Source organism: Fusarium subglutinans, assembly GCF_013396075.1.
Source record: "Fusarium subglutinans strain NRRL 66333 chromosome Unknown NRRL66333_c0000027, whole genome shotgun sequence".
Taxonomy (NCBI): domain Eukaryota; kingdom Fungi; phylum Ascomycota; class Sordariomycetes; order Hypocreales; family Nectriaceae; genus Fusarium; species Fusarium subglutinans.
Window position 1 is genome coordinate 320,794 of NW_023502090.1, and position 19,861 is coordinate 340,654.

Genomic DNA, 19,861 nt, shown 5'->3' on the forward strand with positions numbered 1-19,861 from the left:
GTAGAAATAGAAAGAAGAAAAAATTATCGTGTGGGAAAGGGTCGAAATTATTACTTCCTCGTACGGAAATGGAATGGAATTCGAGGTTTGGAAAAGGTGGACTCGGGCTTCTAATTGGAGCGCCGTCAACGACTGTGAGCGAATCGAACGTCTTGCGCTAGACAATGGCTTTTCTGCAAATGGACATCCCTCACACGGCTCAAGTTCCGAATGACTTTTGAACCCCTGATATAACCGACCCTGAGATGCTTATTGGGAGTTGACACTGAGGCTATCGTGACTGGACCACCTCGTAGTCCAAGAGTTCAGGAGCTGCAGAGAAGGCGACGCTACATGACGACGATCAGCTAGCGATTGGATCACGATGTGGCTCAATCATCGCCTAGACGAGAGCTGACCTCAGAAACTGAAGGTTGATGTTGCTTTGCTTTGCTGTTGCTGATTGAGAGTTGTGAAGGTGGAGAGAAGTTGCCCAACGGTGGATTCTCGACGATGGATGGATGCCTGACTTACCTTAGGTAGGTAGGCCACCATTAGCTGGGCAAGTCCAGTGAAATGGGCTAGGTCTAGGGAGAAGGTTGTTGCCGTCACAGGGCCACTGTTTTCGGCACATTCCTTCCTTCCTCCCCCTTGAATATTATACGAATGTGACTCCTTCCCTTCAGAGGGGGGTCTTAAATTGATCAAGACACACTCCAAATCGAACCCGTGACGATAAAGAACAATACCTAACAGTGTCTGGTCAACAGTAAAGTATTCATGTGCACGAATGTCAAAGACAGTTCGAAGATTCCGTACCGAGGCGCAGTTACTCCAAAGATGAGGCTTGGGAGTTGTTGGAGGCTGAAACACTTGATAATTGATAAAGGGGTATCTCGATTCTCATAACTAACTCGTCCATAAAACATGAGCCAAACCAAACCAAGCCAAACCATGCCTAAATACATTTCTCATAATCATCCGCCACCAAAGATAAGTTCATGGGTAGTCACTAAACCCCGCGGTCGTGCCACTTCGATCCAGCATATATCGAAACCTCTCGCGATCCTCAAGCAGACAAGTTGGGAGGTCGGCATTATTGTCTAACCGAGCGAACGTATTCTCTTTACGCCCCCATAGGTCAACACCTTCACGTATCGCACTTGCGATGCGATCACGATCGCGGAAGGATTCGTGGTTCATCCACGCATGCGAGAAACTAGCCATCTTGTTCAGGAATTGGTCTATTGTCGAAAAGCACGAGCTGCAGTGCCAACCGGCATTGGCCAATGTTCCCTTTTCGAATTCCCTGAGCAGAGGAATTCCTGCATCCCCAGTTCTCAAATTCCCAGGAAGAATGGTATTACGCATGCCTTGGTAGTAGGTTGCCTGTGGGAATGGCCACTCGGGCCCATCGTGGAGAAACTGGAAGGAATAATAATAAAACTTGGACGAAAGGGTCAGGCGACGAGGGAAGTTGCATGTCCGAAGTACGAGCAACGTTGCAGGGCGCAGAATCTCGTCGACATCGGCAACTAGAATGACATCGCCTTGAGTTGGTGTTTGCTCGCCAGTGAGCTTTGGGAAGACTTGGTCGAACATAGCGTTGCGCTGTAAGTCTTCTCGATCCCAGTGACGCAAGGGCTTAAAGTCTTTCGGGTACTCGAGCTGATGATAAATCATCTTGTCATGGTAGGGCTCAAAGCGTTTCCAGTTATCGCGGATGACAAGGTCCTTTGGGCCACCCTGAAAGGTAAGTGGCGCCTCAACGACAACAAAATAATCGACATAATTATAAAGGGTCTTTAGTCGAATCTCGAGAAAGTCCAGTTCTGTGTTGACCATGAAGAGGTCGTAAATCTTGCGGTGACCGTTTGGCGCATCGGGATGGGGTTTGAAGACAGTGTAACCATGAGAGGCGCATAACGAGCGAGCGGCATCTGATGCGTAATATTCGTGATGCGACCTTGAAAAGTTGAGTCGGGGAAGCGAGAGAGATACGCTGATATCTGTATCAGTAATGCGATGGACGTGTGAACGATCGAAGAACGGCTGCTTAGATAGAAGCACGACCACGCAGACGAGGGGTATCAACGAGAGGAACACACGGTAAGGCACGCGAGAAGCCATGATGAGAAATTTCGCACATCAAGAGAAATGAGAGAATATGTAAGAAGAAGATGGTTAGTGCAACAGGGCTGCTATAACATGGCCGCAGTGACATGTGTCTAATAACACAAGGTCGCATGAGGGAGCAATAAATCGGTAATCACGGCATCTTGTCTCCAGAAGGATTCGGGAATCAGCCCGCTAATACTTCGATATTGGACTAAGGCACGCCCTCAGCCTCAGGATCAAGGGATGGTCAGGCCGTTATAGTTTATACGAGTTTGTTTCAATACGACGTACGCAAGGCGTTGCTTCATTGGCTAAAATATCTGTTCCTGTCAGACTATGAAGCCGGCAATCTAACAAGCGTCGGCAGCTGAAAACAGTGATAAGCACCGACGCCATGTAATATAAAAAAGTATTTGAGGCTTGTTTAATCTACCTAGGTAGTTTGATAATGACACTCTCCCAGGGCTGATAACGATGAACGGGCTGACGCAATTTCATACGTACGTACTATTTTCGATTTCCCACGTGAAGACGGGATAGTCGTAGCTCGTATAACTAGCACAGCATTGAGGCCCGCTATTACTCTCATCCCAATGACGATCAAACAATGCAAAAGACACTAACTGAATGGCTGAACCCAGCCAAGGCCTCATTACAAAGCATCTATAATCAGAGCTAGAGACTTTATAAAGAAGATTCTGCTTGTACATACAAATGAAACGGAAATAAGCACCGTTTGATAATGGTAGACCTTTGAAGTTGATTACCTAGCGTTGTGAGGGAGGGGAGGCTCCATTAATGATATCGATATCGCTTCCGGAGCCGAGACGGGGGCGGCATCGGCTCTTCCAACGGCCAAGGCTCGCTCCGTGTTCCCCTCATTACCTATCGACACGTTTTTTGTGGAGGTTGTACCCCGTTCTACGCCCTATATTTGACTTGACTTTATTTGTTCCGTTCTGCGGAGATTGAGAGACTCTTGAGTATAATCCGCTCTTATATCATGATGAGCCGTTCTTCTCGACTTATCGTGTTCTCGGCAGTTCGCAACTTGTCACAATATCCGCTCCGATCTCAATCGATATCTTTAACAGCTCGCCCAATTCTTTCTTCACAACGGACCTTTAACTCTTCATCTGCCAAAATGGGAGACGCTATCTCTGAGAAGCCTCATAATGCCTGGCTCGGTGCCAAAGGGCCTGCAGCTCTTGACCTCCGCAGTATGTAACTCACAAACAAGTTGAGATGCCAATGAGATTCTGACACTAGTTGGTATAGGCGATGTGGTGACAACACCAACACCAGCTATGTTGGAAGCTGTCAAGTCATGCTCTCTACTTGACGATGTCTTCCAGGAGGACCCTGCTACAAACGACCTTGAAGCCTATGTGGCGGAACGCACCGGAAAGGAGGCGGGTCTTTTCGTCCTCTCGGGAACAATGGGAAACCAGCTCGCTCTTCGATCTCTTCTCACTCAACCTCCTTACTCAGTGCTGTGCGATTACCGTGCTCACATTTTCACCGCTGAAGCAGGCGGGTAAGTACTAAAAAGATAGTCCTAAGTTTAGTAAGTTGACAATTTTGTAGCACTTCAAACCTCACAGGGGCTCAGATTCAGACTGTCATTCCTAAAAATGGTAGATACATAACACTTGAAGAGATCCAGGAGAATGTGACTCTGGATGACGATGTTCACGGTTGCCCTACACGTGTCATTAGTTTGGAAAACACTCTTCACGGCATGGTCATGCCTCTCAGTGAAGTCAAGCGAATTTCTGAGTTCGCTAGAGAGCACGGCATTAAGTTACATTTGGACGGCGCACGACTATGGGAGGCAGTCGTCTCTGGAGCAGGTTCTCTGACCGAATACTGTTCTTACTTTGACACCATCAGTCTCTGCCTGTCCAAGGGTCTTGGTGCGCCGGCAGGAAGCGTTATTGTTGGGCCCAAAGCCACACTGAAGCATGCCCGTTGGGTCCGCAAGTCCATTGGCGGCGGTCTACGACAATCTGGTGTTCTCACATCTGCAGGACGCATCGCCGTTGAGCAGACCTTTGGAAAGTCACCCAACGGCCAAGATGGGCCTCTCAAGGCATCTCACGAGATGGCACGCAAGGTCGACGACCTCTGGACGAGCATGGGTGGCACAATCGATGAGCCGACGGAGACCAACATGGTCTGGTTGAACCTTAAGGCGACAGGATGCAGTGAGAAGCGGTTCATTGAGATTGGCGCGGAAGCTGGGCTCAAATTCATGTGTAACCGGTTGGTGACGCACTACCAGGTCGCGCAGAATGAGGAGGAGGTTCTGAGACGCTTGAAGATTGTGTTTGAAAAGGTTCTAGGTGAGGGAGGAGATTCCAGTGCCCAGCAAAAGATTGGAAAGGGCAGTGTATATGTGCCCCAATAGATGAAAGGATAGACTGACTGGGTATTCGATCTACAGCTTTGCTCTTTCGGTCCTACTCCTTACACATGTTAGTGAACCACTATGAGATGTTTCAGCTATCGAAAGATTTTTATAGTAGACTTGTCCATATAAGGCTGCTCTTTAGAGATATCATCACGATTAGCGCTAGATGTTGACCGGCAGTTCCTGGTGTTAGTCACTAACGGTATTGTCTCGGTCAATTTCTTATGATCAGAGCCAGGACCAGGATCATGATCGACGACCTTGCGCAAACTATATTGACATCTCAGAACTATTCAGGCAGGTGTCAAGATATTTGACGGAATTGCCGAGACTGAAGCTGACGATTCACTGCATCACCAGCCTCAACAAGCATGGGGGAATTAGTCATGAAAATAGGCATCTGTCGGTCCTATTACATACACCGAGAATCAGTACTAGATCGAGGTCTATCTACCGTCCATTTGCTGGATCTTGTTCTCAACGGGCGAGCCAAGAACGCCGCTGACACTTGTCTTGGGCTATGCATGCACTTGGTCGAATTGGTTTAATTGGTTTAATTCCGCACCCTGCGGGAACGTTTATTCCCAACGCTTGAGGCCTCGTTGGAGACTTGGGACTTGGGACTCGGACTTGGGATTTCTTGACGTCACTGGCCAATCGGTCAAATAAAGCTCCAAGCAGCGTGTAAATGATGCCGAAGCTAAGAGGGGAGAGTGCGGGGAATAAGAGCAGAAACAAGGATTAGATGCAGACGTTTCTCCACGTTTGGTTTTGTTTATTTTCTGTGGCGTCTGGGGTGTAGAGGACATCACGTCACAGAGAATATGACTGATTTGTATTTGATTACTGTAAAATCATAAGAGAAGCAATATTTTATTAGACAGCAGTTCAATTGGACTGAAATTTAGTGAGTAGAGGCTCTGGTTAGGTCATTCATCTTGGTATCATGATGCAAAGTTGGATTTAAGCCCCTTGGCAAAACAAAACAAACGCTAACTTGCCTGCACCATGAACCTTGAACCGCATAAGCTCGTAGTGGAGGTGTCAAGAGTAAATGGAAAAATGTGGAAAGAATGGATAATGATCGTCAAGCTGAGCTCTTTCTTTGCTTTAGCAACCCCCGGCTTCCATCTTCCATCCCATTCTTGGCTGACAGGTATGCTAGCAACTAAACAAACCCATGACAGGCTCATCAAATCCTGTTCATGTTCACTAAATATCATGTCATGATTCTTCTTGGCCTTGCCGAGTCACAAGCTTTATGACTCTATGCAACTTTAACTGTATATATAAATATACTCTCTCTCTCTCATCCCCTCTCCTCCTTTTGAATACCACCCTACATCTTCCCTACCCAATTGGCACTTCTCAGTCGCTTTCTTTATCTTGGAGGAAGTAATTGATACGTGATGCCGTCTCCACGACATATCGCTGCGGCTTTGGCTGCATCAGCGACAACCGTATGTGCTCTATACGTGAACGGCACTGTCGTTGCACCCTGCGACTCGCCAATCTACTGCCATGGAGAGATTCTCGAGCAGGTCGAGCTTGCCCAGCCCTTCAGTGACTCCAAGACATTTGTCGACATGTAAGTAATTAACCGATAAACAGAATCACTATGAGAGCCATCACAGATACTAATTCCCCTCAAGGCCAGCTATTCGCCCTCTGAGTGAGATCCAGGATGCTTTCGAAAAGCTGGACAAGCCGCTACGTAACAATTCGGCTCTTACGGAGTTTCTCAGTGACTACTTTGCCGATGCTGGTGGTGAGCTCGAGGAAGTCCCAGAAGATGAACTTGAAACAGATCCCAAGTTCCTCGACAAGATCAACAACACTGCCATCAAGGAATTCACACAAAAGGTCATCGATATTTGGCCCGATCTGACTCGTCGCTACGACCAAGATTCCAGGAACTGCAGTGATTGCCCCAACAGCTTCATCCCTGTCAACCGATCGTTCGTCGTTGCTGGTGGTCGTTTCCGTGAGCCTTACTACTGGGACTCTTACTGGATCATCGAGGGTCTTCTTCGAACTGGTGGCTCTTTCATCAACATTGCAAAGAACACCATCGAGAACTTCCTTGATTTTATTGAGGAGTATGGCTTCGTCCCGAACGGCGCTCGTATTTACTATCTCAACCGATCTCAGCCCCCTCTGCTGTCTCAGATGATCAAGGCTTATATCGGGCACACCAACGATACCGATATTCTTGAGCGTGCCCTGCCTTTACTTGTGCAGGAGCACGAGTTCTTCATGACTAACCGTTCAGTTCCGGTCTACATTAACAATGAGACTTACTACCTCAACACGTATGACTATCGATCCCAGTGCATTGGTTGCTGCTAACATGCTCTACAGATATAATGTTTCCAACACTCGACCACGACCCGAGTCGTACCGCGAAGACTATGTTACGGCAAACAACGAGTCTTACTACTCGCCATCTGGTGAGGTTTACAGCGGCGGCCAAGAGCTCAACTTCAAGACAAAGGAGACTCTCTACGGAAACCTCGCCAGTGGTGCTGAAAGCGGTCTCGACTATTCCGGTACGTTCACAAACTTGATCAAAATTGGTTGTATCTATTATCTAACAATCGCATAGTTAAGTGGGTGGCCAGACCCGATGATGCTATTCGCGACAACTACTTCCCTCTCCGATACCTCAACACCAGAAACATCATCCCTGTTGATCTCAACTCGATTTTGTACGGAAACGAGATCGCCATCGCCGAGTTCTATGAGCAGACAGGCAACAGCAGTGCCAGCCGCCAATGGCGTGAAGTCGCTGCCAACCGCAGCTTTGCCATGCACGCCTTCATGTGGAACGAGACTCATTGGAGCTACTTCGACTACAACTTGACTTCCAAGGCACAGTCGATCTTTTACCCAACCGACAATAACACTGCCGAGATTGATAAGGAGAATGCTCCCAAGGGCAAGCAGGTCTTCTTCAGCCCTACCCAGTTCTATCCCTTCTGGCTGGGTGCTGCCCCCGACTATCTCAAGAACAACCCATACGCTGTCCTCAATGCTTACAAGCGTGTCTCTCACTACCTGGATACTCGCCAGGGTGGTATTCCTGCCAGTAATGTCGAGTCGGGACAGCAGTGGGATCAGCCCAATGTCTGGCCTCCACTAATGCACATCCTCATGTCAGGACTTGAAAAGGTCCCTGCAACGTTTGGCATCATGGATCCTTCTTTCATCGAGGTCCGTAGACTGGCTCTTCGTCTTGCACAGCGATATCTGGACTCAACTTTCTGCACTTGGCGCGCAACTGGAGGAACAACTTCAGATCTGCCCCGAATCCAGTCAGCGGCTAAGGGGGCTGACGGCATCATGTTTGAGAAGTATGCCGACAACGCTACCAACGTTGCAGGAGGCGGTGGTGAGTACGAAGTCGTTGAGGGCTTCGGCTGGACCAATGGCGTTCTGATCTGGGCTGTTGACGAGTTTGGCAACAGACTGAAGCAGCCTCAGTGTAACTTCACTGGGGATTCTTCTCATGAGCGTCGTGATCCCAGCAGTGCTGTCATGTTGCATGCCCGCGATGCTGCCCGCGTTAAGAAGTTTGGCAGCAGAAAGAGGGCGGCTGAGAAGACTGCCCATAAGAGGTCGAGCCGTCTGTTTCACTTTTAAGATCTGATGGTTGTTAATGATTATATGATTGAAGGGTACATATTATGTTAGTACTACTATACTTGATAGCGTCTATAATTTGTCTAGTATATCCAGAAGTTCGTGTAATTGAAGATATAATTGTGTCGGCCTTGCCCGAAGTCACGGCCCTACCTCCGGACCGCCATCGTATTGACCGTATTGAAATCGAATATGACAATGTTGGCTGATTAAATGACCGAAAAGTAAGTAGGTATGAAAGCCTTATGAGGCAGGACGTCATCACGTGGACATAAGCTGAACAGCACAGCCACCAAATGCGGATTGAACGAGGCGATGAGGTCGACCACTAAGGACTCGATGTAAACTGTAGGGCCAGCGAATGAGATATTGAGACAACAGCTCCAGTCATGTCATGGGCGGACGGATACGATGAATGCGAGAATTGCGTGTGGGGTGATTGGCGGTTAGATCGGCATCACCACAATGGCTGGGCGTTATTTGGCTTTCAGCCTTGGATATGGGATTGGGGATTGAGGTGTTTATAGGAGTATAAAGATGGAGCTGACCCCTTGATTGTGTATAAAAGATTGCATACATGACATCAGACAAAATCCTATCCTCAATCTTCGAAGTACTACTACTGTTATCTACACTCACACCGTCAAGATGGTTGGTTTTGGATCATCAAAGGACCAGAAGAAGAACCATGAGGAGGTTGCAGATATTCCCGCGCACTTGTCCGACTTGCACTGCGTGAGTACTCATTCTCTCATATCTCTGCTCAAGATAATCTGACTTACACGCTATAGTTCACCGAGACAGACAACTGTATAACCACAAGTCAGTCATCATCATCCCCAACTCTATCCAACTCTATCCAACTCCACTAACACACCCCCAGCAATGATGGACCTCCCCGGCTATCGCATCACCAAAGTTCTCGGCGCAGTCTACGGCATCACAGTACGCTCACGCAACATCGCCGCAGGAATCGGCATGGTTATAAAGAGCATGGCAGGCGGCGAATTGACCTGGTTCACTTCGATGCTGTACTCTTGCCGCAACGACTCTATCAGCCGGGTTGTGCAAGAAACGAAGAGGAGAGGGGGAAATGCCATAATTTGCCTGCGCTTCGAGACCGGAGATTTGGGAGGCTTTGCACAGGCGAGTGCGTATGGGACTGCTTGTGTGGTTGAGAAGATTGAGGGCGCCAACGTTGAAGCGCCTCAGTTGACACATTAACTTCCATGGTTTGATGTTGAAGGCGGAGATTGTGAGGATAACCCCTTTGTAATTTGCTTCAGTAGTATCACTATTCTTCTTCTTCGATAGAATTGCTTTTTATCAATTTGAATCATCCTTTTCCTACATAAGGCTTGTCCATAGACCATGAGCCCACCTCAATCGCGATTACAATACCCCGGATTTCATGAGTGGGGCGCCATCCGGGATATGGAGGCCGGGGATGGATGATGCTGCATGTGCCGGACCTCACATCGTATCGAGGCAGTTGAAACACGATACAGAGTGACTAGCACTCAATGCCATACATTTGAAGAAATAAATGTATGAGGACAGATTGATCGAAACAAGCCCTCAATGAGAAACTCACTGATCGACAGCTTACGTCATCAGAAGCTTTGCCCGATGCGACAAGTTGGCACGAGCACGAGCACGAGCTTAGACTTAGACGTAGCATTAGCATCAGCATCAACTAGCATAGCCCATCATCCCCTCGCGTTGGTTATTAGTCTCTATTGACAACCGAATACAGATCCAATTGACGCCTCGTTTCTTTCTCTTCTTTCATCCACAACCATTTCCTGACTCATTTGTTTGCTCTCACTAGCCTCTCGTTATTCATTTCATTCTCCGACGCTCGCTTCCGCGCGCACCGCAACATGCCCCAGCACCAATAAACTAGACTCGCGTACCACAAACACCACCAACAACCAACAGGATATACAACGGAGGATACCCTCCCCTAATAATAGCTTCAAATATGTCCCCGTTGAGCCCTGCCAGCGACCGTCGATACTCGGACGATTCCATCTCTTCGGCTTCGACGACGAGTCTTGTGTTCGATAGGATACAAGAGAAGACAATGATGGACGCTTCAAGAGATAACACCGATTCTCGAGCCCTCGAGGACGATGATCCCCTAAAGGAAGAGGATGACCTAGAGACGGGTCCTTTCCTCGGTCCTGGAGCTTCCCTGCATCACGAGCCCATGGATAGAAGATTGCGACGCATTCTCATCATTGTCGGCTCTGTCTTTGTAGCAACTTGGCTCATTGGTCTCGGCGCATTCCTCTATTTCGGTTCATATCATCACGAGAGCGATACCGAGCACGACCCTGATGCTGCGACTCGAGGTTCAGGAAAGGCCGTTACAATGGATCAGCTCTTCAGTGGCTTCTGGCAGGCCAAGTCACACAGTATCAGCTGGATTGGCGGTCCTGATGGAGAGGATGGTTTGCTGCTTGAGGTTGGAGCTAGCGAGAAGCCATACATCGTTGTCGAGGATATCCGCAGCGATAAGGAGGCCAGGTCGCCTATCGACACAGACGTCAAAGCCTCCAAGTCGCGAACATTGATGAAGGACAACTTCTTTGTTTACGAAGGAAACCAATACTCTCCCGAATGGAACGAGCCCAGCCCCGATCTGAACAAGGTCCTTCTCGGTGTCGAAAAGAAGAAGAACTGGCGTCACTCCTTCAGCGCCATCTACTTCATTCTCGATGTCGAGACTCAAGAAGCTGAACCGCTCGTCCCTGGCAAGCCTGATGCTCGAGTTCAGCTCGCTACTTGGAGTCCCAAGAGCGATGCCATATCATTTACTCAAGACAATAACTTGTACATCCGAAAGTTGGACGATAAGAAGAATGTTGTCAAGATCACCGAGGACGGTGGCCCGGAGTACTTCTACGGTATTCCCGACTGGGTCTACGAGGAAGAAGTCTTTGGTGGCCGCAGCGCTACCTGGTGGTCTGACGATGGCGAGTACTTGGCCTTCCTTCGCACAAACGAAACGGGTGTTCCCGAGTTTCCAGTTCAGTTCTTCATCAAGCGACCCAGCGGTACAGACCCCGAAGAGGGAGAAGAGGCGTATCCCGAGGTTGAGCAGATCAAGTATCCCAAGGCTGGTGCCCACAACCCAGTCGTTGACCTGCTCTTCTACGATGTGTCGAAGAAGGATGTCTTCTCTGTTGATATCGATGGTGCATTTGCAGATGATGATCGTATCATCAACAATCTTCTCTGGGCCGGTGGCAAGGCTCTCGTCAAGGAGACCAACCGTGTCAGCGATGTTCTCAAGGTCGTCCTGATCGACGTTGGTTCTCGCCAGGGCAAGACTGTCAACACTATCGACGTCGATGAGATTGACGGTGGTTGGTTCGAGATCTCCCACAAGACAGCTTATATCCCTGCTGATCCTGAGAACGGTCGTGATCACGATGGATACGTTGACTCTTATCTCCACGAGGGCTATGATCACCTGGCTTACTTCACTCCTCTCGACAACCCTGAGCCCATCATGCTTACCAAGGGCAAATGGGAAATCGATGATGCTCCCTCAGCAATCGATCTTGCAAATAATTTGGTCTACTTCATCGCCGCCAAAGAGTCATCTATCCAGCGCCATGTCTACTCTGTCAAGCTTGACGGTACCTCTCTCGAAGCTCTAACTGACCCTAAAACTGAGGCTTACTACGACGCTTCCTTTTCCAAGGGTGCAGGCTTCGTCCTCCTGTCATACCGTGGACCCAAAGTTCCCAGCCAAAAGGTCGTCTCCACGCCTTCGAGTGTCTTTACCTACGAGCGTGTCGTCGAGGACAACTCCGAGCTAGCCGAGCGTGCCCGTCGCCACGAGCTTCCTGTTATGCAATACGGCACCCTCGATCTTGGTGATGGAGTTGAGGTCAACTACGTTGAAAGACGTCCCCCTCACTTCGACCCTAAGAAGGAATACCCTGTCCTCTTCCAGCAATACTCCGGCCCAGGCTCTCAGTCTGTTACCAAGAGATTCTCAGTTGACTTCCAAGCCTATGTCGCCTCAGCCCTTGGCTACCTAGTTGTCACTGTTGACCCTCGAGGCACAGGTTTCCTTGGCCGCAAGCACCGTGTAGTAGTCCGCTCCCAACTCGGTGTTTTAGAGTCGCAAGATCACATCGCTGCTGCCAAGTCTTTCGCTTCCCGTCCCTACGTCGATGCCGGTCGCCTGGCCATCTGGGGCTGGTCCTATGGCGGCTTCACCACCCTCAAGACACTTGAGCAAGACGCTGGACGTACTTTCAGCTATGGCATGGCTGTCGCCCCTGTCACTGACTGGCGCTTCTACGACAGTATCTACACCGAGCGTTACATGCGTACACCACAAGAGAACGCCGACGGCTACGACATGTCCATGATCGCCAATGCCACAGCTCTCGGCAGCAACAAGCGTTTCCTTCTTATGCACGGTGTTGCCGATGACAATGTCCACTTCCAGAACTCGCTCACGCTGCTTGACGAGCTTGATCTTGCGGGTGTAGAGAACTATGATGTTCATGTTTTCCCTGATAGCGACCACAGTATTTTCTTCCACAACGGAAACCGGATTGTATACGATAGTAAGTTTATACCTTTTAGATGTAGCAAACTGGGACTAACAAAGGGCTCTAGAACTTCGTAACTGGCTCATCAACGCCTTTAATGGCGAGTGGCTCAAGATCTCTAACCCTAAGCCTCACAAGGATGGCGTCGAGAAGGAGAAGCGTGATATCGATGCAGTGTCTTTGGTTTAGAATAGCATTTCGTAACAGTGTCTGGATTGCATTATGGCAGATTAACGGTATCATCATGGCGTGTCACAGCGTTGCATTAAAGAGACAAGATAACAATGACAAATCAATGTACTATCATACAACATACAGCAGTCCGACAGAATACATGCGTCTGACTGCGAAATTTAGTATCAGAACTTCGTCCTCCAGTCTACCACAAAAGCCCTTGAGGCCAATCGCTCAAAATCCTCCTTTCAACGCCCCCACGCGCAACTCGCGCGAGAAGCAAAAATATGATTACAGGATCTGTATCCTCGCCAATAAACTATCCTTTTCTGATATCCGCAGGCGGGTACGGCGGGTACGAATCCATTTTGAATTTATTCTCCTGCCCATGAACAAGATACTGATTATGCGCTACCGATCCTCGGATATGATAATAGGGGAGGCAGCGCCACGTCGGTACCGGTACCTGCATCTAGAAACCGTAGCCGGTGGGCTGCGGCGCGAAGCCGTTTGCTTGGCCATATGGTGCAGGCGAGGGTGAAGAGCCCATGCCACCAGGTCCAGCTGTGATCATGAGTCTAGAAGCGCCGAGGATTGGTGTGTTGTCATCGGTCTTCTCCTTCTCTTGCTCCTTTGCCTTGCGGGCCTCATTGTCTGCCTTCAGAAGGGCGAGGTCCTTTGTTTGCTGGGCAAGCATGTTGATCATGTAAGGCATAGAGAAGTCCATGAGACCATGGCGCCATGAGAGCTCCAGAACAAGGTCAGGGCGGATGAGCTCGTAGCAAGCGTACAGCATGCCAGTGTAGCATTCGCGGTGGCCAATATCGACAAACTGGAGATGTCAGTATATTAGAAATTTCCAGGTCTCGACTGGTACTTACATATTGAAGGAGGTCGCTGACAATCTCGGTCTTGGCAGAGAGGGCAGCGGTCTCGATGGCGTCCTTGTAAAGCTTGTCCTGCTTAGACAGGGCAATTGACTTCTCCCATCGCTTGTTCTTACGGTAGATGGAAGCAGCAATTTGGCGGAAAAAGATGAGGTCGTGCTTTTCCAGGCGGCTGGCCAGCTCAGTAGCATCGTAGTTGTCATAGTTCTGAACTGAGTCACGTAGGGTCTTGTAGTCCTCCTCCTCGATGAGGAGGTCGTTGACAGCCTCGTTCACAACACGCTTGTTCTGAGTTTGCACGTTGAGCAAGAAAGGCTTGATGAGAGGGAGGTCATCATTCTTCTGGAAGATCTTGACAACGCGGTTAACGTCAATGCGAGGGGTAAGAGTTGCAAGAAGATCAGTGATGAGCGAGGGATGCTGCTCAACATAGAACTTGATAGCACGGTAGTAGATCTCCAGGTTGGCAACCTTAACCACGATCTCCTTGAACTGCTGGTGGTCCCAGGAGTTCTCGGGTCGCTCGATGACGGCAAGGGCAGCGTTGTCAAATTCGTCATAGTGGTAGTAGCAGAAAACCAGCTCAGGCCAGAGGTTTGCTTCCTCGCAGGCCTTGATCATCTTGGGGAGATTCATGCGAGACCAGAAGATCTTGATGTGCTCCATGAGGCGGTCGGGATGGTACTTGGAGAGGGCGATACCAAGCTCGGTGAACATTCCCATATGGGCACGCTCAAGGCCAAGACCTTGCTCGAGGAGGCTGATAAGCTCGTCAAAGTAACCATTGCGCTCGTACTCCTTGACTAGGGTCTGCAGTTGCTCAGCATCGACAATCAAGTTGAGACCGCAAATCTGGGCAAGTCGGAATTCCTTCTTCTGAACACAGGCCTCGTGAACCTGCTTCCACACCTTGATGTTGTTGGCCTTGCGGGCACACTCAACGGCAGCTTGGTAGTCACCAAGGTGAACAAGAGTGGTTGCCAACTTGGCCCAGTTAGAAATGCTAGTGTAGAAGATCTTGGAAGCCTCGAACAAGCCTTCCTCATAAGCCTTGTCACCAGACTCCTCAATGTTAGCAACGTTGGTAGCTCGGAGGAAGTCCTCAAGCTCGGAGAGCTGGTCAAGGCGAGCATAGGAGAAAGCCAGAGCAGTGTCGATGGCAGGCTCACGGAGGGTCTTGCGACACATGCGCAAGTACTTGACAAGGTCCTCGTTCTTGCCGGCGTGGGTGGCAACTTCAATGACCTCCAGGTAGTTGCGAGGGTCCTCAGCCTTAATGTAGGACTCGATAGCATCAGAAACACGGAGACCATCAAGCTGAGCCTTGGCAACCTTGCTCCAGACCTCGGGCAGGTCAACCTCTTCGGCATAACCCTGGGCACGGTCGATGCTGACGATGTTCTCGATCAGGACGTCAACAGCGGCAGACTTGTTATCAGCCTTCTTGTAGATCTCGAAGGCTTCCTCAAAGAGGCCAACCTCAATGCAGGCAGTGGCGATTTCATCGGCGTTGTAGTTGTCGAGCTTGTGAATGTAATCCATGACACGTCCCTTATCAGCCTTGGCAGCAGTGAACATAAGCAAGTTCTGAAGATTCTGGTTATCGCTGAAAGGTGAAGGCTCGAGAACAATCTTCTCAAGAAGTTCAATAAGCTCGAGAGGGAGATCATTCTCAAGGAAAGCAGCAACGGCCACGGAGACCTTTGCAGGGTCATTGGCCTCGGGAACCGCGGTCGCGGTGACTTGGTCGACGACAGATCGTCGGTGAATGTTGTTCTCACTCAGCACGAAGCCCCACAACTCATTGTCAGATCGCTCCAAGAGATATCGCGCCTGGGCTCTGTACATGGAGTTCTCGTTTGTAATGCTGACGAGCTCCAGGTCGTTCTGTCCCTTGGAGTAGGCAATGTAGGCTAGGTTGGGATCACGCTTCTCACAGTACTTTCCGACTGTCAAAGTATCGTATTGATCGTTTTCCTTCAAGAACTTCTCTGGGTTGTTGTTGGAATCAATATAAATTTTGGCAAGAGCATTGAAAACAGCTTGCTGCTGGTTACCCTCGTTAAGGGTCTTCTCGAGGAAGGGCAAGAGAAGCTTGAGTCGGTTTCGAGACTCAACCTCAGAGACAAGCGAATCAATGCTGATAGCCTGTGCGTTAACGGTCTGCAGCAACTGCTTAATGACATTCTCGTCGCAATCGACATCCAAAAGGCCTCCGATGACTTCGGGAGCTCGTGTAGGGTTCACAGACTGGACGTAGGTCTCAATAGCAGAAAATTGCTGGTTCTGGTACAGGTACAGAATCAAGTCGTGAACGAAGTTGAAACGATCGCAGACGATGATCAGAGGAAGCTGCTCGGGCAGCTTGGCTTCCTTAAGGAAGTTCTTGACCTTCTCTGGGTTATACACGTTACTATCGCGGCACAGTCGCTCAACTTCGTTAAATTGGCCCATCTTGGTAGCAGCCTCAATGTACTTGAAATGCACGTCAGGGTCCTCAGACAGGTTCACAATGCTACCGAGGTAGTAGAACAGACCCTCTGCAGTCTTGTACTTCTCAAAGAGATCAATCAGGCGAACGGCTCCCAGGAGGTCGGAGTACTTGGTGGCGATAGTAACCACTGACTGCAGGTTCTGTCGAATGTTCGTCTTCATCATGGCATCTAGACAATCAAGGGATTGCTCAACAGAGAGCTTGCCGAAGAAGGTAGTAAGCCAATCGGGGTTGAAGTTGGGAGAGCCAGGAATGTTGACAATGACGCGCTTAATGGCTTCAGGGTCCTCATAGAGCTCCAAAGCCTTCTGAGGAAGGTTGGCCTGCTCGCAAAGTTGGGCAATGCGAGACTTATCGAAGTGAGTGAACATCTCATTGCCCAGAATAGCCTCAGCAACTTGAGGAGCATGCATGAGGTTCATCTCGAGTAGTCGGGTCTGAAGGCGGGCATGCTCAGGCTTGTTCTCCTTCAGCGCATCCAGGAGGAAGGCAGTGGCTTGTTGGATCATACCCTGCCCTTGGAAGATGTCGCAAACACGCTCCAAATCAACCAAGGAGCCCTGCTCGTTATTAGCCAAAGCACTGGCAAACTCGGCACCCTTCTCAGGGTTGATACGAATGATGTGCTGAAGAAGTTGGATGTAATCAGGCTGATAGCCGGTCTGAGCCGAGTACGGGAGAATCTTATCAAACTGGCCTGTCTCAGCAAAACCAGCAACGACCTTTGCGGGGACCTCCGCCTTGAGGTAGATGGTAAGGGCCATGTTCATATCGTAAGGACGGACCAAGTCTCCGAGCGCCTCAGAGCAGTCCAACTTGCCCTCCTTCAACCACTTCTCGAGCAAATGCTTGCGGTTCTGCTGGAGGACAGGCTGTGCAAGCTCAAGGGTCTCCTCGCGGTTCAAGGCGCCCTTGTCCAAGAGCATACCGAAGTATTGAAGTGTGAAAGCCATCTGACCAGGTTGAACAGGAAGGCGCTTGAACTTCTCAATAGTCTCGGCGCTTCGCAAGAAGCCTCGCGGGGAGTTGGCGGCAACCTTAGCAGCCTCCAGATAACTTCCGGCGTTGAACAACTGCTCGAATTGGCGGGCATAAAGGTTATCAGCACCGGGTAGTCCAGCTCTTGAGGCCATCTTGATAGCCATCTCTGAGTTGGCGGGGTTCTGAAGAAGGTATGGGATGATGTTGTTGTCGTCGATGGTCACGAAAAGAACTTGACCCTTTCGGTTGATGCCAACAATACCAGAGGAGCCGTCGTCTGTGCATGTTGTGAAAATCGTCTCGCTAGAAATTCGGTTCATGTATATGCACGAGGCAGTCTCGAGATCATAGAGGTGGATAAAGCCGTACTTGGTCACCATGTAGATGACGCCGTACTTCTGAGAGACCTGGAGAGCGACGGGGAAATCGTTGGTTGCTTCGGGGGGGAAGAACATGTCGACAGCCTTCTTCTGGAAAACCGGATTCGACTCGGGATGGTCGACCTCGACGATGTGAAGCTTGGCGCCGGTTGCCGTTCGTACAGCGAAACTGAAGAACTTGGTGTCTTGGGGAGCACCTTCCAGGCGAAGGGTACCGAAGGCGGCGGCATGACCTTCTATGGCCTGGCTGATTCCACGATCTTTAGAGTAGAGCTGCATGGCACCAACCACACGGCCCTGCTGGGATGAAATGCCAACGACTACCATCCACTTGCCATCGCCGTTAACTCGGTAGTTGATGATCTGGCAGCCCTGAAACGCCGTTAGCACTATAATCCCATTTTAGTAGCGGATGAAAGCGGCTCACTTGGAGGTTATCATTGCGCTGGAAGACCTTGACGGGGGCATCTTGACCCGCATCGTAGACATTCCAGTGGAAGACACTGGTTGTTGTGACAAGACCAAGCTCGTTCTCACTGATCCACTTCCAGAACTGCACATCCTCGTTCATGGTGCAGGACTTGAGCTTCTTCTTTTGCTCGAGGTCGAAGATCTGCAGCGTTCTAGACTGAGCCTTGAGAGCAATAACCTGTCTGTTCCAGTGCATGATGGCACTGTCGGCCTTGATCGGCCGACGGGTTACGTTGTTGCCATTCTTGAGCTCAATAATAACAACCTCAGGTTGGGCAGCTTCGTTCTTCTTCTCTCGCACACATACGTAGGAGTCGGACTCGAGTGTCTAGCTTCTAGTTAGCTCATGACATTGTTTATCGCGACCAAGTAGCTGGTGGCATTTTGTGGGACATACGCAGGAGTTGAAGCCAATGCTCTGCGTGTCCACGCCAACATTGGCGAGCTGGACAAGCTCCTGAAACTTGATGGGCAGAGTCGGCATGGCGCCGGTGTGGCCTATGATGAGGTAAAAAGGACCTTTCTCAAATCGACGCTCCTAAGCTCGAGTTCGGTCGAAAGACTGGGAAGAAGAATTGGTATCGATCTCGGATCGATCGTCAGTAATTATGCTGGGGCTGCCTATGGTTGGCGCAGTTTGAGCTTCCATACGCCGCGTGGCTGGAGACGAGATTTCGAAATAGAGAAAGCGCGAGGAATCGAAGAAAAAGAAAACAAAAGCGACGACGTGGAGATGCGAATTCCACTGATGGGCGCAGGCGAATAAGTCGTCGAGAGGGAGGATCAGGAATGGGTGTCGAAGGTGTTTTGGTTAAAGGAGAGAGCAGGAAGAAGGTTAGGTTAGGTCCAGGTCACTTTGGGTTACGTTACCTGTTCTGTTTGGTTTGGAAGGAAGGAGCCACAGGTACAGCTGCATCGAAGTGGAGAGTGGAGGTGCAGCACTGCACCAGAGCAGAAGGTACGTACCTCCACTGAAATTCGCGTGCCTGGAGAGCTAGCGTGCACTGGCTCACACTGGCTCGGGGTGCCAATGCTGACAGCCTATTTCAGGAGCCAATAATTAGTCGCATGGCGCCTTGATTTTCCGAGCCGGCCGAGATTGAGTCAAGCAGGCTTTCGTCATCAACAAACAGGCGCCAATCGTTCAAGGAAAAGGGGGAGCTTCAAAGTCCAGATTACCCTGTATCTATCATTTGGAATTATAATGATTCAGTATGAAGCCTTTCAACTAAAGTAAAGGACGATATCTTGCTAGAATGATGATCGCTGGCTGAAAGCGAGGCTCAATTTGATTTTCGTCAAATTTGTGGTTAAATTTATTCTAGTCTAGAGACTGGCTGTAGCTTGTAGCACAACAGTTTGAGTTCAATTGCAGCATGATGCATGTGCCAACAGATCTGACAGGGACGCCTGTAAACTTATCCAAAGGTTCGTGGAAATAAACGAGGAAGAACAAACCCGAGAATAATCGGAGTCATATTCAGTACACCATACCCCTGCTAGGGAAGGAAAGAAAACACAAAACCTTGACCCTAAGCGATAAAAATATTTAGGTAAATTTAGCCCAAGTTTAGGGGATCTTTGATAAGTTTATTTTAGCACCCTAGATCAAGGTCCGGTGTTTTCTTGCTCCCCGAGGCGGCACTGTTCATATGGCTTATTAGAATCTCGAGAAACTATTTCCAAGGTGCACAACCACTTACACAGGCAAACCATATCCTCATCCGTTTGATATGTGCCAA

The 19,861-nt window shown here is 49.5% G+C and overlaps 6 protein-coding genes across 6 annotated transcripts; 4 read left to right on the forward strand and 2 right to left on the reverse strand.

Moving 5' to 3' along the window:
- Nucleotides 1–978: 978 nt before the first annotated feature.
- Nucleotides 979–2,109, reverse strand: FSUBG_3137 (beta-1 4-mannosyl-glyco 4-beta-n-acetylglucosaminyltransferase; the record flags this gene model as incomplete). Its single annotated transcript, XM_036680986.1, has 1 exon — nucleotides 979–2,109. One exon carries the CDS (start codon nucleotides 2,107–2,109, stop codon nucleotides 979–981), a length of 1,131 nt encoding a protein of 376 aa, XP_036541385.1.
- A 1,132-nt stretch (nucleotides 2,110–3,241) lies between these two features.
- On the forward strand, nucleotides 3,242–4,507 carry FSUBG_3138 (threonine aldolase; the record flags this gene model as incomplete). Its single annotated transcript, XM_036680987.1, has 3 exons — nucleotides 3,242–3,317; nucleotides 3,376–3,634; nucleotides 3,685–4,507. The coding sequence occupies 3 exons, from the start codon at nucleotides 3,242–3,244 to the stop codon at nucleotides 4,505–4,507; spliced, it is 1,158 nt and encodes a 385-aa protein (XP_036541386.1).
- Nucleotides 4,508–5,919: 1,412 nt separating this feature from the next.
- Nucleotides 5,920–8,152, forward strand: FSUBG_3139 (trehalase; the record flags this gene model as incomplete). Its single annotated transcript, XM_036680988.1, has 4 exons — nucleotides 5,920–6,098; nucleotides 6,163–6,822; nucleotides 6,872–7,059; nucleotides 7,116–8,152. The coding sequence occupies 4 exons, from the start codon at nucleotides 5,920–5,922 to the stop codon at nucleotides 8,150–8,152; spliced, it is 2,064 nt and encodes a 687-aa protein (XP_036541387.1).
- Nucleotides 8,153–8,800: 648 nt separating this feature from the next.
- Nucleotides 8,801–9,376, forward strand: FSUBG_3140 (DUF74 domain protein; the record flags this gene model as incomplete). Its single annotated transcript, XM_036680990.1, has 3 exons — nucleotides 8,801–8,887; nucleotides 8,944–8,974; nucleotides 9,036–9,376. 3 exons carry the CDS (start codon nucleotides 8,801–8,803, stop codon nucleotides 9,374–9,376), a joined length of 459 nt encoding a protein of 152 aa, XP_036541388.1.
- A 760-nt stretch (nucleotides 9,377–10,136) lies between these two features.
- On the forward strand, nucleotides 10,137–12,921 carry FSUBG_3141 (dipeptidyl aminopeptidase; the record flags this gene model as incomplete). Its single annotated transcript, XM_036680991.1, has 2 exons — nucleotides 10,137–12,747; nucleotides 12,800–12,921. The coding sequence occupies 2 exons, from the start codon at nucleotides 10,137–10,139 to the stop codon at nucleotides 12,919–12,921; spliced, it is 2,733 nt and encodes a 910-aa protein (XP_036541389.1).
- A 457-nt stretch (nucleotides 12,922–13,378) lies between these two features.
- Nucleotides 13,379–18,603, reverse strand: FSUBG_3142 (clathrin heavy chain; the record flags this gene model as incomplete). The annotated part of the gene is made up of 4 exons (XM_036680992.1): nucleotides 13,379–13,738; nucleotides 13,788–18,020; nucleotides 18,076–18,447; nucleotides 18,517–18,603. 4 exons carry the CDS (start codon nucleotides 18,601–18,603, stop codon nucleotides 13,379–13,381), a joined length of 5,052 nt encoding a protein of 1,683 aa, XP_036541390.1.
- Nucleotides 18,604–19,861: the final 1,258 nt, after the last annotated feature.